Here is a 26,677-nt window from a genome sequence, read left to right as displayed (position 1 = left end):
AACCTTCCTGCTCAGGCTCTGTGCAACACGCCGGTCATGTTTTCTCGCATCTAAGCCTCACAACAGCCTTCAAGAGACAGGAATTCGCACTCAAGAGGAAGACACAGAGATGCAAAAAGTCTAGGTAACATGTTTGAGGGCACACCACCAGATAGTCACAGAAGCCCAATCCAGGCCTATGCCTATAGTAGTTCACTTCACTTTGCCACACAGACACGCCCACCTGAGTCTGGTCCTGCGCGGGGACTGCCTGCAACCAGCTCACCTAGGGTGCTGTGGAATTTCTTTCAGAAAGCCTTTCAGGGCTAGGGATGATCTGCTTTGTGTTTCTCCGGCTTGGAAAGAGCATTCTGGGGTCCTGAGAAAGGTGGCCCTTAACTTCCAGAAAGCATTAGGGAGACGGAGTCGTCTCCGCTGGACTCCTCTGTGGCTGCACTCATACAGGTGTGCTTGTGTCCAGGCTGCTGAAGTCAAAGCAGAGAACAGGGTCCTCCTAGATGCAGGCAAGTGGCTGCCAGAGCTTCAGCCTGAAGTTTAGAGAGCATCCCTTCAAAGAGCAAGTGCCACCAAACCTGCAGGACATCACCTCTGCCAGGAATACCGTGCTCCCTCTAATTGGCTGGGCCCCACGGCTGATTACCAATGGGAAATGCACACAAACAGGGTATTCCCACTTGTTACAATGGAAGAAAGGCGTGCTGGTGGTGTGGTGGGTTACTGAGCTGTTACCTTCAAGGTCTGTGGTTCAAATCTTGGGAGACAGATGGGGCTGTCTATCCCTGTAAATATTTATAGTCTTGAAACTCCAAAAGGGCAGTTCTACTCTGTCCTCTATGGCTACTACAAGACAGACTCGACTCCATGGTAGTGGAGGATGGGTTAATTAAAGAAGAAAGTGCCCTATTAGGCACAGAAAAGGTAGGGCCATCTTATGAACCTGACCTTCTATAAGGTCAGGAGCCTCCACTTCCCAACCCCCAATCCCTGGGGCCTCCGGGTCTTCTCTTACAGCTGAGTCTATTTTGCATAGCTTCTGGAAGTGCTTTATGCATAACACCGAATAAACAGTCCTCTGGGAAGATCAGGAACGTTCCCTCCACCCAATGTGCTACAAGAAGACATCCTGAGTCTCCTGAACACACTGAAACTAATATCTAGTTGGACATAGTCAAAGCCTCTTAAAACCAGCTTTGAAAGACACGCACCGAGACATAGGGAAAGAGGGAGTGTAAATAAGACTCTGCGAGCAGGGTGACAGCTGCCATGTGACGCCCGCTGGGTCAGGAGTACTTTCCCGTTATCATATAGTTTCATCCTCTGGGCATCTACCACGTGAGGGTCTCGTTTTACTCTTGGAGCAGCGAAGGCCTAGAGCTCCCAGGGGAAAGAGACTTGCCCAAGATCATTCAGATGTTTCTCTGGGCTCTGATGGCTACTAGGTGCTCCAGATGAAGCTGCAATTCAGGTGTGACACCAACTTAGTTTATAAGCCCTTGTGCACAGTAAATGGTGGTGTGGGGAGGCCAAAATCCATTAGTTCTTCATTTAGTCGCTTTGAGACTCTCAGTCCTGAAGTTGTGGTTTTGGGATCATCATCTTTAGCAGCCGCTGGGAACGGGCTAAACCTGTGCAATCAGGATCTGTACGTGACCCACATCCGCGGGTCAGCAACGGGAGCCCGGGAAGCACAGTGGTTACCTGTCAGGCGGTTAACCCCAAGAGTAACTGTTTGAAACCACCAGCCACTCCACAAGAAACAGACACGGCTTTCTGCTCCTCTAAAGAATTATTCTCTGATGACTGTATAACCCCACTTGAGGGGAATGGAGGACAGAATGGCAGGTGAGCCGACACATTGGATGGTGTAAGATGCAGATTATATATAAAATCTTACATATAAATATAAGGGTTAGTGGGGGGGAGAGTGGGATGGGGGAGGGAGGGGATAAAGGGGCACTGATTTCAGAGTTCAAGAACAAAATGTTCTGAAACTGATGGTGGCAGCGACTGTACAGCACTGCTTAATGTGATGGAACTGTGGAATGTTACGATGTCTGTAAGAGCTCCCAAGAAAATGATTAAAAAAAGAAAATACCAACAAACAGTCCTTGAACTAACTGCAAGATTTTCTTTCTTGTGCTTTGTTTTGTCATTGGTTTGTTGTTGTTGCTGTTTTGTTGTATATTGTTGTTTGATTTTGCTCTGTCTTGTTTTTGTGCATGGTATTATCTCCGCAGGTCTGTCTAAATAAGATAGGCTGGATGAACAATCTGGAGGAGAAAACATCAGGACCGACAGTCTGGGGGACATGGGAGAGGGGGAGTTGGGGAAAAGGTAGTGGTGTTAACAAACTCAGGGACAAGGGAGCAAGTGATCCAAATCAGTGTTGAGGAGGTTGTAGGAGGCCTGGTAGGGCGAGATCAAGGGTAATGTAACCAAGAAGAATTACTGAAACCCAAATGAAGACTGAGCATGATAGTGGGACAGGAGGAAAGTCAAAGGAAATAGAGGAAAGAGCTGGGAGGCAAAAGACATTTATAGAAGTCTTAAAAAAGGCATGTACATATGCAAATATATTTATACATGAGGATGGGGAAATAGATCTATGTGCCTATATTTACAGGTTTAGTATTAAGGTAGCAGAAGGACATTGGGCCTCCACTCAAGTACTCCCTCAATGCAAGAATACTTTCTTCTACTAAACTGGCATTCTATGATGCTCACCTTCCTGACACAACTGCTGAAGACAAAGCAGGTGAATAAGCAAATGTGGTGAAGAAAGCTGATGGTGACTGGCTATCAAAATATATAGTGTCTGGGGTCTTAAAGGCTTGAAAGTAAACAAGCGGTCATCTAGCTGAGAAGCAACAAAGCCCACATGGAAGAAGCACACCAGCCTGTGTGATCACGAGGTGCTGGAGGGATCAGTTATCAGGCATCAAAGAGCAAAAAAATCATATTATTGTGTGCTCACCTCCCTGATATGATCTCTGAAGACAAATGGGTGCATAAGAGCAAATGTGGCAAAGAAAGCTGATGGTGGCCGGCTATCAAAAGATATAGCATCTGCGGTCTTAAAGGCTTGAAGGTAAATAAATGGCCATCTAGCTCAGAAGCAACAAAGCCCACATGAAAGAAGCACACCAGCCTGTGTGATCACGAGGTGTTGAAGGGATCAGGGATCAGGCATCACCAGAACAAAAAATCTTATCATAGTGAATGAAGTGGGGAAGTGCGGAGTGGAGACCCAAAGCCCATTTGTAGGCCACTGGACATCCCTTACAAAAGGGTCTCGGGAAGGAGACGAGCCAGTCAGTGTGCGATGTAGCAACGATGAAACATACAACTTTCCTCTAGTTCCTAAATGCTTCCTTCTCCCCCACTATCATGATCCCAATTCTACCTTACAAATCTAGCAAGACCAGAGAATGTACACTGGTACAGATAGGAATTGGGCACACAGGGAATCCAGGGCAGAGGATCCCTTCAGGACCAGTGGTGTGAGTGGCGATACTGGGAGGCTGGAGAGAGGCTGGCTTGGAAAGGGGGAACCGATTACAAGGATCTACATGTGACCTCCTCCCTGGGGGATGGACAACAGAAAAGTGTGTGAAGGGAGACGTCAGACAGGGCAAGATATGACAAAATAATAATTTATAAATTGTCAAGGGTTTATGAGGGAGGGGAGAGTGGGGAGGGATGGGTAAAAATGAGGAGCTGATGCTAGGGGCTTAGGTGGAGAGCAAATGTTTTGAGAATGATGAGGGCAATGAATGTATACATGTGCTTTACATAATTGATGTATGTCTGGGTTGTGATAAGAGTTGTATGAGCCTCTAATAAAATGATTTAAAAAAGAAAATAATCTATAACTTATCAAGGGTTCGTGAGGGAGGGTGGGCAGGGGAGGGATATGGGGAGCTGATATCAGGGGCTTAAGGGGGAAGAAAATGCTTTGAAAATGATGATGGCAATGTATGTGCAAATGTGCTTGACACAATGGATGAATGTATGAATTGTGATAAGAGATGTAAGAGTCCCCCAAAAAGGTATTTAATTAAAAAGAGAGGGAATTCTTCTCAGAGATGCCCAGGGGCAGTTCTCCAGGGAGCTATGAGTTGGAATGACTCAGGGCAGTGAGTGAGTTGGGTCATTAATATGTACCTTAACCCTTGAGAAGCACTCACTTGGAACCCTGATTCTCAAACGAGGCTGTGTGTTAGAATCTCCGACAGTTTTAACTCCAGATGCCTTGCCCCACCGCCCGAGGGTCTAACGGCAGGGCTTGGGGTACAGCATTGACACGGAGGTTTATTTAAACGTATTTTATGCATGCTAACTTAAATGCATACATCGGTCAGTTTCAGTACACTTGCAAAGCTGTGTCGTCATCACCACGATCTAATTCTCAAACATTTTCATCACCCCCAAAGAAAGCCTATTCCTATGAGCATTTTTCCCTTCCCCTAGCCTTTGGACACCATTACTATACATTCTGTCTGGGCGAATTTTCCCTGCTCTGGCCTTTTTGTATCAATGGACTCATCAATATGTTGCCTTTTGTGTCTGGCTTCTTTCGTTTAGCACAATGTTTCCAAATTCACTCATGGTGGTGACATAGTTCCGAACTTCATTCCTTTCTTTTTTTTTTTCAGTAGTTAGTTCAAGGATTGTTTGCTGGCCCTTAGGAGCGTTTTCCAGTCCAGTCTGTTGGGGCACCACGCCCTGGCCCCAAAGTCCACTTTCAGCATTCCCTGGGGACCTTGCCACTCCATTCCCTCGCTGTTCCGCTGCACTTCCCCAGTGCTTTGCCTCGGTGTGGTGGGATCAGGTCAGGACTTCATTCCTTTCTATGGCTGAATAATATTCGACTTAGAAGTGGATGGACATTTTTGGCCGTCTTATGAATAATGCTGCAATAAGCACCACCGATGAACAAGCATTTATTTTCAACTATCCTGCGTTTCCATCTAGGAATAGAATTTCTGGGTCGTGTGGTAACTTCAGCACTGGGATTTTCAAAGCTCTACAGTTGGTTCTAAAGTGCCTTAAGCAGCAATCAGCCTCCTGTGGCCCAGGAGCTAGGGGTGGTGTTAGGTTTTCAAATGGTTGGAAACATCCAAAAGAAGGATATTTCATGATATGTGGAAATGATTGTTGCTATAATTGTGGAATTAATAGGCAATTTTAATTTCAAAGCCCACAAGTAAACTTTTCTGGGAAGACAGCTGCATTCAGTTGCGTGCACATTGACTATGTATGCGTTTGCACTGCAGACTCAGAGCTGAGTAATTGTGTCCTGAAAGCCTAAAATGTTGATTTTGTGGTCCAAGGAACCTTGGTGGCGTAAGGGTTCCGCATTGGACTGCCAAGCATTTTGAAACAACCTGCTTCTCCGTAGGAGAAAGATGAGGCTTTTTACTTCTGTATTGAGTTGTAACCTTGGAAACCCACAAGGGCATTTCTACCCTGTCTTATAGGGTCAGTATCCATTAAAATACACTTGGTGGTTGTGGGTTTAGTTTGGCTTTGGCTGTTCCTTTAGGGATAAAGTTTACCCACCCTGCTCTAGAGTACTTGTGCACAGCAGAGTACCTCATTTGAGTTTCTTTGGGAGTGATAGTCCAGATGTATTTTCTCCTTCCCCATTTGTGTTTGCACTTCCCCTAGAAAGGTGGGTAGAGACATAAGGCCACATCTTGTGCCTTCCCATCGAGCAGGTAGCTTTGAAGGGTCTTATACCAGCCTCTGCATCTGTCTGTGCCTCTGGTGTCCAGTCCTCTCCAAGTTCCTGTCATTTCCCATAAAACCTTTTGGACCGACAGAACCGAAGAAGACTGCTGGCAAAACCCACAGCCTGTGGCTCTGTGTGGACTAGCAGTCTCCTCTCTCCCTGGAGGGGACTGAAGGACAGCAAGGAGTCCTTGAATCCTCCAAGGATCCTTCAGGGGGATTAGGCACAGCCAATGGGACTGCCTATTGTGCAGGGCTCCAGCTCCACCAGCCCAGCCGCAGGGTTTCTTTGTATGCAGACCAGGGTCTGGCCACTATCAGGGAGAGGCTGCCAGCAGAATGCTGGGGAGGCTGAGCCTCTTAATCTCATTAATATCCTGATTGTCTTCCCCAATCTGGTGGCAGTCTATGGGGTGGTACCTGCCAGATAAAATGTCCTTCAAATTCAACAGATAAAAATGGCAGTCAGATAAAATCCCTAAGGAGGAGGATGTGGAGCCACATCCACCAGAGGGGCTCAGGTCAGTCTGAAAGTGTTTGCTACCAAGATGAATATTTTTACAACTGCCCTCATAAAGGCCCTTCCCTTGTCTGCTGCCCAGGGAGGGGGCCCAGCTCCCAGAGGTGAGCCAGGATGCCTGCTGTCTCCCAAGCCCCATTAAGTTGTTAAGGCATTTAGTGCCCCAGACAGTGCAGACTGCAAGGGGAGTTCAGATCTCTGAACAGATGGGGATGGGGTCCTCAAAGGGTGTGTGTGTGTGTGTGTGTGTGTGTACACTTCTTCCCTAGGCAGGGCACTGAATCCACTTTGGATGGGAACAACATTTGGGAAAGAAGCAGTAAACTAGCCAGAGTGGGAGAGTCCTACCCTTACCCCACTTTGAAGCCGTGAACTCCCAAAGCAGAAGGGACTATGGGATGAGTGTGCATGTGTGTGTGTGTGTGTGTGTGTGTGTGTGTGCATGTGTGTGTTAGTTTCTGTGCCTAGAAAGTTATTATTGTGGGGTGTCACTCAAAGCAACCCCGTGTGCCAGAGCAGGACGGCCCACAGGGTTTTCTAGGCTCTAATCTTCACAGAAGCAGCTCACGGGCTCCTTCTCCTGCAGAGTAGCTGGGTGGCCTTGAACCACTGACTTAGTATCATGCATCTAGCCCAAAGTGGACAGGGCAACAGGGGAAAACCTGGCTTGCCGCTTACTTATTGCGAGAGGAACTTGGCAAATGACTTCCATTCTAACTACCCACCCTTCCGTGACTGCAATACAGAGATCACAGCACAGATGGTTTCTTCCTCCCGCGGGGGTGAGGGCCGAGCAAGAGGATGCACACGGGTGCTCAGCCCTGAGCTGGGGGCTCGTCAGTGTCCTCCGCCAACACCAGCTGTAATCATCATTCACCTCCCTCATCACCTTGCCACCGGGCACTGCTGAGATGGCCTGGGATCCTGAAGATTTTACCCTGGAGGAAACAATAGCATTCACCAGGTAAGCTGGTCCCCTGGTTGGTTGTCCTAAGACCCAGGGCTAGATTCCTTCAGGCAGCTTAGGAGGAAGAGATGCAGGGGGAAGGCAGGAGGCAGGGTTCTCTTGCTTTCCCAGGCTCTGATCGGAGGAGCAGTGGAGTCAAGTCCAAGGAGCGTGGATAGAGAAGAACGGAGTTCCAAAGGAGAGAGGAGCCTCAGCCGCCGAAGCAAGCATCTCCTCCCAGGTGCAGAGGCTCCCCTGGGCCTCAGTCTCTTGTCAGGAGAATGAGCCTCCACCTTATTCTCTACACGGCGTCATGTGGGGAGTGTGAAGGTGCCCGAAGCCCTTCGGTCCTTCCTCTCACTCAGTGAAGTGGGGGGCCACAGCCCAGTTTGCTGCAGGCTGGAGCGAAGGCATCCCAGAGCAAGGCCAGCGCGGCTCACGTAACCACATTGCCTGGCTGGTCCGAGGCTGGCCCCACTTCCCTCCCACGCCAACTTCCTCCTCCTCCTTGAACCGATCAATATAAGCACCAGTCTCCAACCAGTCCTCTTCCTTGCGGTAGCCCTGCCCTCTGACCTTTTGGGGGCCTTTCACTTGATTCTGCTCCAGAATGGAGGTAGGGGCCATCACTCCGGGTCTGCTCAAAGGCCTCAGAATGGGCTGTCACGGGGCCTATAACCAGGGACGGCTCCTGCTGGCCAGCCCTGGAATGGGGAGGGGGCAGATAAAGGCCTTCCAGGCTGAAGATAAATGGCTGCTGCCGGCCCTGCTACAGTCACTTCAGGCCCCCAAGAAGAGCAAACAAAGGCTGCCCCTGTGACACTCCCTGGAAAGATGAAGGCTCATCAGCGGCAGCCAGGCTGAGTCAAAGCCCCAATGTGATTGTCAATTAAGCATGCATAGGGAGACAATGCCATGACAACCCCGGCTGCATGCTGGCGTGTGATTGTGAAGCCAAGGAGGGGACACTGAAAACAGCTGATTCTGCTGACAATGTGTTTGTCGGGCACCTTGTAACCAATCAGCCGCTGACAGAGGCAAAGTGCTCCTCCTGCCACCCCATTGTGCGGACATTCCAGGACCAGGGTCACACTGTGGTCATCGTGGGCAAGTGGGCCACAGGGAGCTCACCATGGCTGGGGAGGGCAGAGGCCGGCTTAGAGAGACCGAGGGCCATAGGTGCTGCCAGCCTCCCAGGTGCCCAGGAGTTTGGGGAGGATGGAGGAGGCAGAGGGGCAAGGAGATGGGGACCCAGTGTTAGACCTTGCCAGGACTGGTCCTGGGTGTTGGTGTTGCCTCAGCCACTGGATGGACTTGTGCATTTATAATGAATGTCCTTGGGACTGGAGGCCCCAGCTTGGTGGCAGGGATGGGGATGTGCTAAGCTCTTCCCTACTTGCAGATCTTGTCTGAGAGCTTGCCGCTGGCCCGCCTAAGCTAGGGTGTACCTGGGGAGGGGTGGGGAGGCTGGTGCAGCTCAAGTCCCTTGCTGGCAGCTGGAGAGAGGGGCACAAAGGACCACCATAGTACCATAGCAGCTGCCTCTGTTTCCAGACCCTGGGCCAGGACCCTCCCCTCCCCTCTTAGGAATCATGTCCTGGAACGTGAAATGAACACGGAAAATAATTCTGCACCCTTTCATCTTTCCACGGCTGCTGTGTAGGCCTTGGGGATCAGAGGAAAGGAAAGGCGGTTTGCCCACCTGGGGCCCTGGGAGGGAGGTGCTCTTGCTCTGTGTCCCAGACGGGCAGCTCAGACTCAGTGAAGTTAAGTCCATAACCCAACGAGACCACCTGGCTGCTTTGAACCAGAATTCAAAGGTAAGCTCAGAGAATCCAGTTCCAGGGTTTGAGGCAGGGCTACCTGGATTTGACCCAAGTGAAGATTGAGGCAGAAGGACGCGGAGCCCCTGAAGTGATGTGTCAAAAACTCATTGCCATGCAGTTGATTCTGACTCAGAGCCAGCCCCAGGACAGAGCGTTAGTGCCCCACGGGGGCCCAAGGCTGTGAACGGTTCCAGAAGTTGATTGCTACATAAAGTCGCTGGCAGATTCCAAGGCCGCCCTTCTGGTCAGCAGTCAAGCACTTAACCACTGCACCACCAGGGCTCCTTGGAAATAGATCCCACCTCCCATTGTTGTGCCCTTCCCTAGGAAGCCCCCCAAAGATAATCTTGATCCCCAGCTGTTTCGGGGCACTCACATTGGCATGTTGCCTTTCCTACTAGATGGGAAGCTCCAGGTGTGGGGGGAGGGGCGGGGCTGTGTGTCCCGTGTGTCCCCAGGATGTTGCATGGCACTTGGTAAACACCCCGTGCACACCAGGGCTGTGAGCAGAGAGCGTGGACATCAGCAGAATTGAATCCCAGTCTTTGCAATGGCTGTCACTCTCTCCTTCTGGACCTTATGTTCCTTCTCCCAAGTCCCTCCCAGTTTGAACATGCCGTGATTTTTTTTTTTTATAAAGGGTCCAAACTCCTGGGACAGCACAGGGACCCCATCTTCCCTCAGAGGAAGGAGCATCAGGGCTACCTCTCACAGCCCCCCTCCAGCTTCCAATACCTGCTCAGGTCCTTCGAGCCTTAAGCATAGAATGCTTAAGCTAACAGCCCTGTGGTGACCTCCACACAACCCCAGCTTGTCAGAAAGCTGCTGGGCCTTTGTTTGGCGAGCAGGCTCCCTGACTTTGGTGTGGAGATCCCAGGTCCCAGCACAATGGCCATTGTCTTTGCAATAATGCCCCTCGCCCCAACCACACCCCCTGCAGCGCCTAGATCCAGCTCTGTATCTGGGGCAGCCAGGGCTCCCAGGCTCCCGGCCTGCCCAGGCCAGCCCCAGGCCTTTGCCGCTGTCCTCTGAACCTGCCCTAATTTCCGTAGAGGTGTTCACTTCTGCACCCCATGCAGTATTTGTCCGGGGGCAGGTTTGCCTCTTAAAAGCAAACGGAAGTTTCTCCTCTTCCAGAAGCTCAAGAAGCTTCTGGTGCTGGCACTGGCGCTGGCCCAGGACATGCTGTGGACAGTCTCTGGCTTCTAGAGACCCTTGAAGATGGGGGACTCCCAAGTCTCCCTTAGGAGGTTTCCGTACGTGACTGGAGACCAAATGTTGGTGGCTCTGGGCCGACCCGGATGATATTAGTTGCTCCAACATTTGGGTTAATGCTCAGATCTCAGACCTCTCCCCACAGAAGGTCAACAGTCAGTGAGGGGAGGAACGGTTTCGGAATCAACTCAGACAGTCAAAAACAGGCCTTGGCTTGTCTTTTGTAAGCCCTAGCCCAGAGCGGGAAGGAGATCGTGCCATACTCTGTCCACATGGGCACCAAAGAGACCCTGATAAGCACACTGATCCGGAAAGCCAGTATTCTTGAAAGAACTAAGTCGCAGTAGAAGGACTCAACCCCAGTGTGTGCTTTAGCCAGCACTTCGCCTTTAAGGATGTCTTCCCACGAGGAGGAGGCAAGAGTACCTCGTAGAGGGCGAGAGAGGGAAATAAGAGGAGCCGATACCAAGGTCTCAGTAGCAAGGAAATGTCTAGAAAAGAATGATGGCAACATATGCACAAATATGTTTGATACAATCGATGCACGTATTGTTCTCTGTGCTGGAAGAGCCCCCCATAAAATGATCTTTTAATGTGAAAACAAAAAAGATGACATCGTGACAAACCAAACGTCAGGGAAGAGGCATCACTAATCCAGCCCAGAGCTGGCATGCTGCAGTAGCTACTCCATGGGCTCTGGCTCACTCACCACTGTGAAGATTCTAAGTGGCGGATGCCACCCTGGAGGAGCACAAAAGCCAACAAGCAAACCCTGCCCCTTGCATGGTCCTTTCCTAAGGGCACCTGAGCTTCAGCTACAGCTGGACAGAGGGTCAGGGCTGGGAGCTGGACCAAGACGAAGGGGAGAAACGCCTCCTCCACCACAGCGACTGCTGAAACACGTGCTTAACTGAACACCAGTCCTCTAAACAGCCACACGGGGAGAAGAGCAGAAAATGGAGACAACCAGCTTGCTGGCGGCCGAGCTCCCTCGGACAGTGAAGTGTGGAGAAGGATTTGGGAGAAACCTAAGGAGAGCCGGGTGTGCCCTTGTCACAAGGATCAGTGAACAATGGGAGGGACCAGCACCAGTGCCATCCCAAAGCACAAGCTCCCATGAAAATCCACAGGCCGGGTGAGAGCTGGCGGAGAAGCCCAGGCCCTGCTTACCTGACAGCTTGTTGGGCGGAGAGGCACTGGACTGGTGGTGGGGGGAGCCGTGGGTCAGCAGTGGGTTCAGGCTGTGTGTCTGGTTGGAGCTATAGGCATCCATGGCCAGCTTCTGCCGGAATGCCTCTTCCTTCCTGCGATTTGCAAACCAGTTGTAGACACGGACCTCAGTGACGAGGTTGGAGCCCAAACCATGAGCTTTGGATGGGGAGACGCCTCGCTGCAAACATTCTGCCCTGGGAATAGACAGAGGCCAGATCGTGAATGATGGTAGCCAGGGGTGGACCCCCAGACACAAAGTCACAGCAGTCTTGGTTAGAAGTGTGGGGAGGCTGCGGTTAGAGTGAGAGGGTGGGGTTTGAGGAAAATGCTGGCTAGAGGGGAAAACACACACAACCATTGAATCATCTGATGATGAGCGCTTGTGTGGGCCTTAAACACAGGTCTGGGGCCAGGGATGCTGTGCTAGAAGTCGGGGAGACAGGGCTGTGAGGTGGTTTCTGAAGACCAGAGAGCCAGCTGGAGCCAGATGATTAAGAGAAAGGTCCAGCCTGGGCCACCTGCCACCACCTGGTTTTGCCATTCTCCCCACCCCATCCAAGACCTTTGCTGCTTCTGCCTAAGTCCATTCGAAGCACTCTCTCTGAAAGGCTTGGGTACAGAAGCCTGAGGGAAGGCAGAGATCGCATTCTCAGCCCAGGAGTCCCTTCTAAAGGCCTGGCTAGGGGGGTTTTATCAATGCTGAGAAGACCCTGAATCCAGGTGTGAGAGGTGTCTTAGGCACCACTGGTGCAGGACGCACCTCTCGCAGCAGAGGGAACAGAACCATAGACTGAGGACTCTGCGGCCTCTAGAGGCTGTTGCTGCTTCCTCTCTACTTCCTGGCCCGACTGGCCTGGTGGCATCCTTCCATTGCTGAAGCTGATCCAGCCCGGAGAGAGAGAAGGAGCCCACAGGGTTTGGCTAATCGAAGAACAGCACTTGTAAAAGTCAGAGAAGAGAGAGGGCAGGAAGGAAAGAAAACCATGCCCCAAAGCTTTCCGGTCATTTTCGTACACGAGCTGTGAAAACAAACAACAGACTCGCTGCCATCAATTCGATGCTGGCTCATAGTGACCTTACAGGACAGCGTAGATCTGCTCCTGAGGGTTTCCAAGACTTGAACTCTTCATGGGCGTAGAAAGCCCCGCCCCATCTTTCTCCTGCAGTTAGCAGCCCAACTACAGCTGCCGAGTCAAGGGGTTCTGAAGAGACCTGACCAATTCTTTTAGCCTGGCAAGCTTCCTTTTGGGCTAACAGGTGCAAGATTTGGCAGTGAAGCGTAGTTTTTGTCTTGTCATGTATGGGGTCACATAATTGTCGCTTCACATGTGTTATGTTTTAAGCCAGCATCCTCCAGAATGTTTCCCACGAGGCATACTTCGCAGGGAATCGTTGACTTGGTTAACCACCAAGCCAACACAATGCAATGGGTTTCTTTACCGCAGGACTTCTCTGAGCCTTTAAGATTACGCGTCTGTGTTGCGACTTCCTAAGTAGGGCGCACGTGCTGTTTCTCAGACTTATTCCAAACATTAAGAGTAGGGCTCTGTGGAAGACATTTAGGGAAATCTTGATTTAGCCACAAAGCGGTAAAAATGGCGACCGTACTTGGCCACTGATGGACAGGTTGGAGGTTGGCATCCACCCAGAGGTGCAAGTGACTTGTGAAACATCAGCCACGGGGACAGTTTTCAGCCCAAACAAGAGGCAAGTCTCTGAGGGGAACAGAAAGCACAAAGGACGTGCACACACCTTCGAACAATGAACCACGTGAGATCCAAAGGGCAGCCTTTCCCCGAGGACAAAGTTCAGAGGGTTAGGAAGGGAGGAGGAACAGAAACAGGAAACACAGGGAGGAAGTGGGCTAAGGGATGTTACCAGGAGGGACTGCAAAGCATGAGATGCAACAACATGTGTACGGATTGTTGAATGGAAAACCAATTCCCAATGAAGAGTTTTTGAAAGATTAAAAAAGTCAGCCATTGAAAACCACCGGCAGCTTAGTTCCATAATCTATTTGATGGCAGCCGGCAGCTGGCTGGTGGACACGCAGTACCTCAAGATCCCAGGACTAGGGATGGCTCTTGGGTCCACGTGCCGGCCTGCATGCTTGAGTGAGCTCCTGGCGCTGTTACCTGTTACACTCCTCCACTAGGGCCTCCCTCTCTTCCTTGCTGGGGTTCTTTTGCCGGTCGTAGGCCTGGTACAAGATTTGCTGGGATGCGGGCCCCCATTTGAACCGGTTGCGGCGCATCTTCTTGTTGGTGGGCTCAGAGCAGGAGTCATCGGACTGCCCAGGCCCCTGGCTCTGTTGACTGAATTCTGGAAAGAGAAACAGCAGCTGATCCTGACTGCTTTTGTCTGTCATATTTCCAGAACTCTGGACTGTCTGGTTGAATTCTGAAAAGAGAAAGGAGTAGATTTGATAGGGTCTGTAGCCTTTACTCAGCAGGTAGACAGACAGGTAGACAGACAGGTAGACAGACAAAAGACACTTTTGCTCTTCACTCCTCAACTTTGTGAGCTGGCATTCCATAGGGAGAGGGGTGGGAGGGCTCCGGAGGTGAATCTCCACACACGGGCCTCCTTACTGCCCACCCCGATTTTCTCCAAAGCCATCCTCCTCATTCTGTAGAGGAGCACAAAGACAGCCTCTGTGCTAAGAGCAATGCTTAATGTGTGCTGTCACCTCACTGGGCCTCAGACCTCAAGAAGCACTCTGAATCCTGGACATTGTATCTTGATATCAGGAGGGTGAGCACAATTAATATTTGCACTTAGGCCAACAGTTCTCAACCTGTGGGCCGCGACCCCTTTTGGGGTCGAAAGACCATTTCACAGGGTTCACCTGATTCATAAGAATAGCAAAATTACAGTGATGAAAGAGGAACAAAAATAATTTGATGGTTTGGGGGGATGTCACCACAACATGAGGAACTGTATTAAAGGGCCGCAGCATTAGGAAAGTTGAGAACCACTGACTTAGATTGCTCTCTACATATCCCGACTTTTCACATAATAAAGGCCCCCTGGTAGCACAGTGGTTAAAATGCTCAGCTACTAGACTACTAACCAAAAGGTCCATCAGCTGCTGTGTGAGAGAGTCCATAAAGATTTACAGCCTTAAGAAACCCTATGGGTCAGTCCTGTTCCGTTCTCCAGTGTCATCGTGTGTTAGAAACCATGAGATGGCCATGGGTCTGGGGTGGTTTAATTCACACGAGGATGTTGGACTCTCTAAGTAACCCCCCAATCCAAAATCTTTTGAGGACTGCTTTGATAGAAATTGAAGCTTTGTATTAGAAAAAGAAGACGCTCGTTATGTCACAAATCATCTCATCTGTGTGGGCCCAGGGTTAAGTTCATGGGAGCGGCAGCTGAAGAAGGAAAAATCTCCCAGATTTGCCCACAGCTGTGAAATATGGCACGTCAGAAGACGTAAGCATGAGGTCTTTCCAGAAATTGTGCTTAATGGAATGGATAAGGATACAAGTAGGCAGAACCGTGGTCCCTGGCTGTCTAACGCCCAGGGCCCAGGCATACTGTGATCCTGAAGACAGTTTTAGTTGAATGAATAAAAAAAGACAGGCAGCAGCTCAGACCAGTGACAATACCTTATCCTAAGCAGTTGACATGAGTATCAATATTTACTCGGAGGAGAGAGAGCATTGCTGTTTTCTCCCTCACACCTGCATGAAGCAGGGCTGCCAGTCTCAGAGCCATGAAGGCCACACTGTCCAGTCATGATGAGTCCTGGGGGGTCATGAGTCTGGACAGGCTGTTATTATAGATGGAGCCTTTTCTTTCTTTGGACAGTTGAAATCTGAAATCTTTTAAAAAATATATTTTAAAATTTTTAAATTGTTTTATTAGGGGCTCATATAACTCTTATCACAATCCATACATACATTAATTGTGTAAAGCACATCTGTGCATTCATTGCTCTCATCATTCTCAAAATATTTGCTCTCCACTAAAGCTCTTGGCATCAGCTCCTCATTTTTCCCCTCCCCACTCCCCCCACTCATGAGTCCTTGATAATCTATAAATTATTATTTTGCCACATCTTGGCCTGTCCGATATCTCCCTTCACCCACTTTTTTGTTGTCCATTCTCCAGGGAGGAGGTCACATGTAGATCCTTGTAATCAGTTCCCTCTTTCCAACCCACTCTCCCTCTACCCTCCCTGTATCGCCCCTCACACCACTGGTTCTGAAGGGATCATCCTCCCTGGATTCCCTGTGTTTCCAGTTCCTATCTGTACCAGTGCACATCCTCTGGTCTAGTCAGACTTGCAAGGTAGAATTGGGATCATGATAGTGGGGGCAGGGAGGAAGCATTTAGGAACTAGAGGAAAGTTGTATTTTTCATTGGTGCTATATCGCACCTTGGCTGGTTCGTCTCCTCCCCTAGATCCCTCTGCAAGGGGATGTCCAGTGGCCTACAAATGGGCTTTGGGTCTCCACTCTGCACTTCCCCCTTCATTCACTATGGTAAGATTTTTTTGTTCTGATGATGCCTTATACCTGATCCCTTTGACACGTTGTGATCGCACAAGCTGGTGTGCTTCTTCCATGTGGGCTTTGTTGCTTCTGAGCTAGATGGCCGCTTGTTTACCTTCAAGCCTTTAAGACCTCAGATGCTATATCTTTTGATAGCCGGGCACCATCAGCTTTCTTCACCACATTTGCTTATGCAACCGCTTTGTCTTCAGCGATTGTGTCAGGAAGGTGAGCATCATGGAATGTCAATTTAATAGAAGAAAGTATTCTTGCATTGAGGGAGTACTTGAGTGGAGGCCCAATGTCCTTCTGCTACCTTAATACTAAACCTATAACTATAGGCACATAAATCTATTTCCCCATCCTCATGTATAAATATATTTGCATATGTACATGTCTTTATCTAGACCTCTAGAAATGCCCTTTGCCTCCCAGCTCTTTCCTCTATTTCCCTTGACTTTCCTCCTGTCCCACTATCATGCTCAGTCCCCAGGAATCTGAAATCTTTATGCTTCAAAAGTCAGGCCATGATTTAATGCTTGAATCCCTTCCACAACACCCTACCAACATGATCTTTCATCTACCTCACCCAGAACCCATTTCCATGTTGCTTTATCACTGGAGAGCAGTGGAATTCCAAGTTGTCCTGGACTTAGTTTAGGGTCCTAGCTGCAGATGATGCTAAATTTTGTTTGATTAGTTGCTGGTTAATTGGCAGATTAATGAGCAGTCTCCTGGGTGGATGGGCTGAGCTTGTCTGTGGGGCCTTTGATTTCTGAGCCACCCACTCTGGATGGTTCTCACGCTACCTTAGGGCTCGACTTTCCTTGGTGCCCAACAATTGCTTTAGATGCCTGAGTTGCTGCCAAAGATAGTAACAGGAAATCACACACTCATGGAATAATATAGGATCCCAGCCAAGTTGCTTCATTCTAGGGTCACTTAGCTTTCCCACCTGTGTCATGGTCCTGCTTAAAAACCTAAGTGGCATGAAACAGTCTTTTAGAAAACCCCTAGTTGGGTTGATGATCAGCAGGACGATGACCTGAATTTCTTCCTACGGAGCTTACACTTCTTAAAGAGCTCCCACGCGGATGTTACTTATTCTTCAGCTCTATCAGGCTTGGGACTTGAGGGTCAATCAAACGGGGGAGAAAGAAGTGCCCTGCTCGGCAGGGTCTGACTCAGTGTCTCCTTTCCTCCCTCTGGTCTTGGGTGACCTCCTGGAACGACTATGAATAGTATCCACAGCCAGGAATGCTCCTCCAAGGACTTGGGATCCATTTGAGATCATCATGTCAAGTGAACAGGTGGGATAACACTGACCATTTCTGGCAGCCTTTCTAGACCTCCACTTTACAGATGAAGCAACTGAGGTTCAGACAGCTAAAAGACTTGCTCAAGTTTCAGGGTCTTGGGGCAAGAACCAAGATACACACCTGTAGACGCTAACATAACAGACCACCAACTAATGCGTCCTTTACCAAAAACCAAAGACACATCCACCAAACCCTCAAAGCTGACTTACGTGGAAGTAACGAAATCAACTCCTGAAGCTTTATTTTGGGGTGGATGTAAGACCCACACACAGCCACCCCACAGTGTGGGGATTGTGACTGTCTCCCTACTGCCCTTTGGGGAAACAGCAGCCTGAAACCCAGAGTATGGCAGGGCCAGGCAGGCAGACCTGCTTTCAGGGTCTGTCCCACTCAAAAGTTTGGCTCCAGCCTCTCTCAATGGTTGGAAGTTTGGCCCATCCACACACCTTTCAACCACCGTCCACTCCCCTCTCCCTCCTTTCAGAGGCTTCCGGGGAGGAAGAAATGTTGATGGCCACCCCGGAAGAAACTTGGAGAAATCACCTTCTGCTCCCTCCTAATAGACCTGGCATCAAGTTTAGACAAGGATCCTGGATGTGCAGAAGTGTCCAGGAATACGACCACTTATTTTGAATGCTCAGGAAATGTACATCCTGAATTTACATGAACATTACCCTCTTGCTCTCCTCTTTGCGTGCTTGCCAGCCCAGGCCTGGGCTCCCCTCTTCTTCCTCTGCCTTCGCAATTTTTATCCCATTCATCCATCTCTCACCTTTCAAGACCTGGCTCCAAAGTCACTTTCTCTAGGAACCCTTTTAAGGCTCTGTCAACTTCTCTAGGCAACTGGCCCATCGGTCTGCTGCCCCCTGTGTCTGCCTGTCTAACAGCTCTTCTTAAGTCTCCCTCGTTAGGTGGTGAAGTCTGTAAGTCCCTACACTTGTATGTCCCACAGCCTAGCATAATTCTCCCCCAACGCACCCCCAGCATAATTTTTGACCCAGAATAGCAGGACATATGCTATTTACAGAACGAAGTTTCTTAACTCTATGACTCATGTGACTTTAAAACAATAACAACAACAACAAAACTCTTGCAGGGACCTCTGTCCATTTTTGTAAAAACATCTCCCAAGATACTTGAGAAGATGACAGAGCCTTTCCTCTGCTCAGCCCTTTCCAGTGGCCTTTCCTGCCCCTCCCCCTCTCGGCGGGGCAGCTCCTGGAGCACCGAAGCAGCTCAGCCAGGAAAGGCCTCACACAGCTTGGATCTGAAGGCAGGCTGGCCCAAGAGTCCTCGGGGCTTTGAAGACTTGGCTTCTGTGCATTTTCTTGGACTCTCCATGAACTACCGAGCAGTGGTTCATCTCAAGGACACAATTTTAAAGAGCCAGTCGCCAGGGGTGAGGGGTTCACCCATCCTTAAAAAGCGTCTCCGCACGCAGGCAGCCAACAGCCCTGATTTTACTTATTTCCAATCTGTCTACTTGAGGCGCCACCAAGCAACCACGAGAAGAGATGATTGCCTACAACAGTTCCCTCCACCATGAAGGCCTTTCGAGACCTGGAGACAATAAATACTGACTACAGCATCTCAGAGCAGGGAATAAGGATGCTTAAAAAAACAAACAACCCATAAAACCCAAACCCAAACAGAACAGCCAGTGAGAGGGAACAAGCCTCAACCCAGCAAGTGGTGAACAGTTACCTCTGGACAAAGTCAGAGCACTCTGGGCACCAAGGACGGGATGTGGGAGAGTGAACAATGTCAGAAACACCTCTGCAGGAGAGGGCCGCGTGCAAAGAAGTGGAGGGTAAAGTGGAAGTCTACTTTGCAAAACTAAAAAGAACACCTTAGTCAAGCTCTTGCCATCCAACTGGACTTCCAAGCTCCCCTCGGGACAGACAGGACATTTGGGGGTGGGGGTGGGAGTGACAGGGATCCGTTGGCCAGAGTTCCAAAGGCAGACACCTTTACTGTGACCGCCATAGCTAGATGGGACTCCTTCATTAGACAGGCTCACCAGCCCAGCGGGGTCCCCAAACTACCAGTTTTGAAAAATGTGAATGATCCCCACCAAATTATTTCAGAGTGCAGTCTCCTGCTCACCAATAAACAGTCAAGGGTCAGGTGCTGAGTATATCTAGGCAGACACTCTACATTTTTAATCCTTCCCCTTTGGGGAGAAAAATCACAGTAATAGCCCACCGATGTGACATGTCTTCTTTGGATACACTGACCACAGTCTTCTATCAAGGGGCTATGCTTAGCCCTTGGGGAAGCCAATCCCACCCTGTTACCTACTTGGTTTCAAAGAGCAGCAGACACCAAGAACATCAAGGTGCATTGCACACATTGGGAGCTTGTCAAAGCAACTAGGTGTTGTCTAGTAAGGGACAGAAAGCAGGGCTGATTCAAGGCAGCTTGGTGTACTGCAATTACGAAAGCCAAATCCACCTGCTAACTTTCACGTATTCCCCAAGCACCGGTGCCGGAGGCCTTCTTGGTGAAGGGGAAACCCGGGCAACCCCCAGGGATCAGAATTAGGCCACTCCAGGATGAAAGCACTTACGTCGGAGGATCTCCTGCTGCTTTCTGACGTACCAGGTGTACAGTGCAGCGCGCTTCTGGGTCTTCATAGGCGTGCCCTTGTTGAGATGCTGGGAGAGGTGAGACTGGTTCAGGCCTGTGACATCAACCACCTCCCGCTGGGGGATGTTGTGTTGTTGCATGTAGCCCTTGATCATCTTGGCAGCCCTCCAAGGGTCCTCACTAGACAGAGAAGAAGATGGTTAGGATGCTGGTGGGCAATGCCCAGGGAGAAATATTTTCTTTCTCGGGGTTTTAGCTAAGCTCGATGCAAACTTTAATCTTCACCCATTTCTTCACCTGTTCTAGTTCTATCCTAGGGAGCGGCACAAGGCCAAATTGGAATCTAGACGGACCAAGCGGTGACACCCCATGCGGTTTACTCTCTCCCAAAGGTGGGAGGGAAAAGATAAAGCTAGACTTCCCATCTTCAGGAATAGGAGGGCCCTGCCAGTATCTGATCTCCTCCTGGGGAGGAAAAAAAGGCTCTTGCTTTATTTTACTTCCCTTCATTGTCCCAGAATGCAAGAACCTTAAAAGGCAAAGGACAATTGGAAAGGAGGGATGCCATCAGCTTGCGATTGGGTTGGGCCTGCAGTGATGGGGCAGTGTGTGGGTTAGAATCCATTTTTAAGTTCACATAATTTCCAACTAGCCCTCTCTCACTTTACTTTTCTTCTGAATGACTGCCTCACTCTTTTTTCTATAACGTGGAGGGTGGGGTGGGGGGTGGGTGATACATGTGATCCTTCCCTTCCTGAGAAGCAAGGGCTTCTTAACCAGATATTTCACCATTCTTAAAGAGGTAGAGAAGTTCTAAGAAATAGAATATCTTCCTCTCTGCAACTGAGCAATCATTCACTCCAGGAAGACAAAGCAAGTGAAGTTTTAAATATATACATCTTATTTACAGCCCTACCTCCCATATCAACCCAATGGAGAAAGTCACTTTAATTTAACATTTTAATTAACAATCCTAAGTGCCCTGAGTTCCCAAATACTGTCTATTCTGATACGATGTGAAAGTATCTGGAAATCACTGCTTCTAATCAATGTCAAGCTTGGGACAGACACAGGTATATTTTTCATTTTGCATAAACTCACAGGACAAACAGCTTTTTAAGAGCAATGCCATTAACAATGCATTTTCAGGTAGAAAATGCATGAATTTTATTTATTTAAACTGCTTTTCAACTTCATCTTTTTTCTCATTGTATAGTGACTTAAAAATGAGAGATATTATTTAAAATTAGAAATTTAGACAGTAATGTACACTGCAAATAAATAATTGAAGAATCAATACATCCACATCCACTATTTAATGCATATTTAACTTAAAAAACCAACATCCCTCTAGGCCGGATATGCTATATAAAATTGTCAGATATGACTTGGAAAAACGAGGGGAAATATCAGTTTCAAGTGAAACAATAAAAAATGATTTAAAGAGAAAAGCCAAGACAGATACAATGTTGCAATGTAATTGGCAATTTATTTCTACATGCCATCTATATTTGTCAAATAAAATTTACTTTACTTAATAAAAAACCCATTAATTAGACTGAGATATTTTGTAAGTATTTGAGTAGTTGGGATTATTTAAACTATCCTGGATATGAAGTTCAGGAAACTTTGGATTTTGATGAAGAGCTTTTGAGGAATGTAAACGTTTTGTATTAATTATATGTAAATTAATAATGGAATTCTCAAGTATTCTCAAAGGTACTTGCAAATCATATGCAATAATTTATTGACAAGAAAAACAAAATGAGAAAACTCTGTAGGGTTTCTTTTTTTTAACTATGGTTTCAAACTTGGAAAGTGACCTTGAGTTTAAAATATATATATATATATATATATACATCTACATATATACACACATATATAAAATAAGCATTTCGGACATGGGTATTTAAGCATCAGAAATCATTTGAAAGGTAACCTCGGGCCAATTTTTTCCAGTTATTTCTAGGGTGTAAAAACACTTCCAACAGATTCGAACAATAGTTTTAAAAGTTGGGAAACGCACTGAGATTTTAAAGGTTGATAATACTTTAAACACAGCTTTCTTCCCTATTTTTGTTTTGTTTTAAATTCGTGTTGCGTATTTAAGAAACCTAACGAAATAATGTAATGTCTTCAGTGCGGAAAGTTTCCATGGAAAAGAGTGCTCAATAATTGGGAAGGTTTGAAAAACGCCCCCCCCAAAAAACAAACAAACAAAACCCGACAGCGAACGAAAACCCCATTCAACTACAGCTGAAACCTTGAAGCCCGCAGCGCAGGGCTGAGCTGGGGGTGCAGTTAGACCCTTACGGCTCCCCGGCCCCGCGTTCACGTGCGGCCACGGGGCAGCGCACGCAGCGCCAGCTACAGCGTTTTTGTTTTGTTGGCGACGGTGGCTTCAATTTGGAAATGCGGCGATTTCTGCAGGACCCCAACCCGGGCGACGCGCCCATCTCCGGGAGCGCGCGGCCGCCGGGGCCGGAGCTCAGGTGGCCGTGGCCCGAACCGGGCGCCCGCGTTGTCCGCGCAGCCACGTCCTTTCCAAACAAGGACTTTGCTGCCCGCGAGCAGAAACGAACGAGCCGCTACAAGTTGCCCCTCGACGGTTACCAAGCCTCCGCTCGGGCTTCCAGGAAAGTCGCGAATTTGCCAACCGCCGAGGCCCCCAAGCCTCCGGCCCCCGAGCCCGCGAGCGAGGCCGGGCCGGGCACCGAGGGTTCCGCGCACTCCCCGGCTCGCCGCCGGTCCTTTCTCTCCAGGGGGGCAAGAACGGCCTGCGCTCCCAAACTGGGTCCCTTCCCCTTTTCTTTTCTGACTTTCTGGCTTAGGGGAACCGGACGGGTCGGTGCCGGCGCTCGGGAGCCCACTGTGCAGTGACCTGGGAGCCGCTCACATTGTCTTGAAAAATGACTTTAATCAAGTCTGACCACTCCCGGGGGCGGGGGAGGGAGCGCAGGCAGCTCCGGTTCGGAAAAGGGCCAGAAGGCTCCGGACGGGTCCCGCGTCCCCACCCGGGAGAGGGAGTCCGCCCTCCAGACCCACACCCCCTGGGGGGTGCTTTGCGAAGGGAAGAGGCCGAGGTCGGCTCCCGCGCGGGCGGGGCAGGCTCTCCCCGGCGGCTCTCGGCTGGGCGGGCGGGAGCGCGGGCAGCCCGGGTCCGGCGGCCGGGTGGCACGGGGAGCGGCCAGCAGTGTCGGGATTTCCTTCCCGCTGTAAGCTGCCTTTACAACTTCACCAATGAATAACCCGCCTCTCTTTTCAACCTAATCACGGCCCTTTGTGTATCTTTCTGTTGATGATTTATAGAAATAAATTAATAACACCCCAACTCCACGTGCTGTAGTTTATGTTACATCTCTGCAGCGACCAGCCAGGCGCGCGGGACTGGGTGCACAGGCGCCCTCGGTCCCCTCGGACTTCCCGGGTTCCCCCAAGCTTCCGGCCAGCAAGCGGGCGCCGGCGGCCAGCAGAAAGGCCTAGGCCCCGTAGGCTCCCAGTGGCAGGCGGCCGGGACTGGGGTCATCCCCGCCCCCCCTGCGTTCAGCCTTCTGGCGGAGCTGATGCTCCAACTGCTGCGAGGGTCTCGACTTCCGACCCCTTGGGTGAGCCGGGACGCTCACCCCAGCCCGGGAGAAATTGCCCACACCCGGCAAGGCGAATGCAAAACCCTCAAAACACATCGAAGCAAAATACTTCTGGGGAAAACCATATATATGTAGATACATAAGTCCCTCTTAATGACCAAGACTAAAGGCCAAGCCGCCAGGTCTCCGGAGTGCAAATTCAAATGCAAGGTCATATCCTCGCTAATTGCCGCTGCGGGCTGGCCTCCGAGCCGAGCTGCCCGGGTCCCGGGACTGGCTTGGGTGCCGGCTGCTGTTGGCTTCAGCCCCAGGCGCTGCAGGGTCTGAGCCTCGGCGAGCGGCTCCGAGCTGCAGCCCGGGCCGGGAGCGACGGCGGGCTCCCGGGATAATTAGTAACTAGCTGTCAAAGCCCCGGGATGGCTGGTGAGGTCCGACAAACGATCCTGGGCCTGGGAGAGACCCCCAGCTTGCCTGACCCCCAGGGAACTAACTCCAGAGTGGTGGTGGCAAGTCCGACAAGCGCTCTCCTTTATCAGATCGCGACCGAGCAAATACGCTGGGTTTGGGGCTGCACTAGCCCTTCGCTGACCTAAGCGCGTGGGTTCTTTTGCCCCGCACGGGTCACCTCATTCGACCGGCAAACAACTTCGCTTGCAAATGGAAACAGGTTTGGGGGAAGCATCCGGGCTTTTGCACCGGAGCAAGTAGCGCAGGTGACCACCAGGGAACTGGCTTCTGAGATCCTGCCTCTGGGTGCCGCCTGCCTCTCAGCTAGCAACCCGGGGACGCCGCGCCCCAGGCTGGCCTGCGACTTCCCTGACCTGAGGCCGCAACCGAGAAAAGTGAGTGTGGCCTGGGGCTAGTGCGGCCCGAGCCTCGCGGCCCAGGAAATTGCCGCCGTCCCTCCGCACCCACCTGCAACCTCCAGCCGCTTGGGGAACCTTGCGCAAAGGGTTTCGCAGCGGCCGGTTCTCCCGCGGAACCCCAGCCTTACCTGGAAGGCCTCGCTGACTCCCCCGCCCTGGTCCTAAACAGGGAAGGGGAAGCCTCGGGGTCCCAGACCTTTGGGCTGAGACATCGGGAGGGGTCCAGTGTTGGAAGACAGGTGGGGATTCCCTCCCCCCCCTCGCCCTCCTCAGGGTACTCCCCTGGTGGGAAACAGCCTGGTGAAAGTGGTGGAGGGCAGTGTCACTCTAACAGGGCCCAGGAGTCTCGGGCGTCCACCTCCAATCTCGCTAGGCGCCTACCTGAGCATCTGGTCCACCTGGGCTCGCTGCTCCGCCGCCTCCTTGGTGTTGAGCGCCTGCAGTTCCTTGAGGATGGGAGGGGTGTCATAGTCGTCTCCGTCCTCGGAGCCCTCGTCCCCGGATAGGCGGCCCTTGGCGTGGCCGTTGGTGAGGGTATGGAAGACCGGCTTGGTGTCGGGCTCGGCCCCGCTGCCAGGGGACAGGGGCAGTGTCTCCAGCTTCACCCCGAAGTTCGGGGATGGCAGCAACTCCTCCAGGGCCTGGACCAGCACCTCCTTGGTGACCCCGGAGCTCAGCAGGGCGCTCAGGAGTTCTTGCTGGAGCGAGGTGAGCTTGGACACCATTTTCCAAGGACGCGAACAGAAGGGGGACAGGGGATGGGTGGGTGCCACAGAGGAGGGTGGAGGGGGACTTTCACCAGCGAACCCCAAGTCCAGGAACCCCTCCACCCTTCAGCCTCCTACCACCTGTTGTTCCCCGTGGTCCCGGAGTCTCCTCCGAGAGGAGTCAGAAAACTTCTAACTTGCCATGATCGCCACCATTAGGCCATATAAGATATGCAAATGAGTGGGACGGGCCGGACTTTCCGGGGAGGGGGAAAACCGAGCGCGAGGGCCCACACTAGGGGCAGACGGGGAGCGCCGGGGCCCCGGCCGGAGCAGGGCGCTCCGGGAGCCGTCGTCCTCACGCTGGGGGGGCTAAAGGCCGTCTTTTCCAAGGCCTGGTTATCAGCCAAGCTTGAATGACCTTTGGACTTGTTAAGCCAGTAGTTTGCAGCTCCGGGGCTTTTCCATTGACTGCGGACCTGCCTGAGCTGAAGAAACGGCTTCGGTGGTTCAGGTGACAACGCGAGGAAGTTGGGGGGTTCTCGGAGAAACGAGGTGACAGGGGCCTTGTGAAGAACAGAGAAGGCATTCCAGCCGACGCCGGTGGCGGGCCTGGAGAACCAGCTCCAGGGGAGGAGAAACTGGTCGCTTGGGGTTGGGCGCGCGGGGAGCTGGAGGAAGTGGGGTGCTGTTAGGTGGGGTGAATAAATAGTACTCTATTCCTTTCTACCTCGGTTACAGCTGCGGAAGCCAAGGGCCAAGGGCCGAGGTGCCCACCTGCCGGGTTGGGAGGTTTCGGCTTGCCGCTCCCCGGGCCCAGGTGAGCGGAAAGGGTCCGACGAAGCCCGTAGGCTTCGCTGGCTCATTCTGCCCGGAGGGAGCCGCCCGAGCCGAGCGCCCCAGGCGCGGGCCACACCGGCGCCCAGCCTGGCTGCCGCTGGACGACCCAGTGCCGGCGCCGACAAACCCAAGCGCCTCCGCTTTGGGAGCAAAACCAGGCTGGTGGGGCCTCCTCGCCGGCGGGGAAAGCCAATCCGGCTCCCCGCGGTGCCCACTGATTTCTGGTTTGTTTCCAGCTCCAGTTACCGGCGCCAGGGACCGGATTTTGTGGACGCGAGGTCATCGCGGTGGTGGCGCGAGCCCTGAACGGCAGAAGGAGTCGGCTCAGACAAAATCGCTGTCCGCAAGAAGTTTGTTTTCCACTCGGGCCTAGGCTCTGAAGGATGCCGTGGGGTTTCCCGCACCCGCCGCCTTTGGGGCTTTGGCCCGCTTATCCCCGCAGCATTGAGGGGGAAGGAAGGCTAAGTGCCTGAGGCTCACCCAGACCTACCTGTGTGGGACCTGGCCTGCAGAAAGAAGAACAGGGGAAGGGTGCATTGAGAGCCATCTCACCGACCCTCCTCTCCTGGGAACCTCCTTCCCCTCATCTGTGAACCAAAGAAACTACGAAAGCCTCTTGTTAAATGAAGCCCCACGCAAAGCCCATGGGCTCCCGATAGTGTGCACACCTTCTAGTGTGGGACTGCACAAATCCCAGAGGTCTAAACTCATGGCCCCCTCCTCCGGAAGCTTGGTGTTCTCAGTCAAGGCGATTCACCTTGAACAACTGGTGGTTAGCTGTGGCATTGAAGGCACTGAGAAGCTTAGGGACACAA

The 26,677-nt window shown here is 51.1% G+C and overlaps 1 protein-coding gene across 2 annotated transcripts in view; it reads right to left on the bottom strand.

Annotated features, from left to right (window-relative positions):
- Positions 1–25,040, bottom strand: part of HNF1B (HNF1 homeobox B) — a 61,490-nt gene extending 36,450 nt beyond the window's left edge. Inside the window, exons 1-4 of one of the 2 annotated variants that reach the window (XM_075559267.1) lie at positions 24,697–25,040; positions 19,843–20,042; positions 13,588–13,852; positions 11,411–11,646 (exon numbers count right to left, since the gene is read on the bottom strand). In XM_075559267.1, the coding sequence (XP_075415382.1) occupies positions 11,411–11,646; positions 13,588–13,852; positions 19,843–20,042; positions 24,697–25,040 (1,045 nt within the window). The remainder of the gene's footprint in view (positions 1–11,410; positions 11,647–13,587; positions 13,853–19,842; positions 20,043–24,696) is intronic. The other variant, XM_075559269.1, reaches the window with a different exon arrangement.
- Positions 25,041–26,677: the final 1,637 nt, after the last annotated feature.

Source organism: Tenrec ecaudatus, chromosome 10 (genome assembly GCF_050624435.1).
Source record: "Tenrec ecaudatus isolate mTenEca1 chromosome 10, mTenEca1.hap1, whole genome shotgun sequence".
In the NCBI taxonomy this organism is placed as follows: domain Eukaryota; kingdom Metazoa; phylum Chordata; class Mammalia; order Afrosoricida; family Tenrecidae; genus Tenrec; species Tenrec ecaudatus.
Note: the sequence above shows the minus strand (reverse complement) of the source record. Positions and strands in the feature narration are given on the sequence as shown.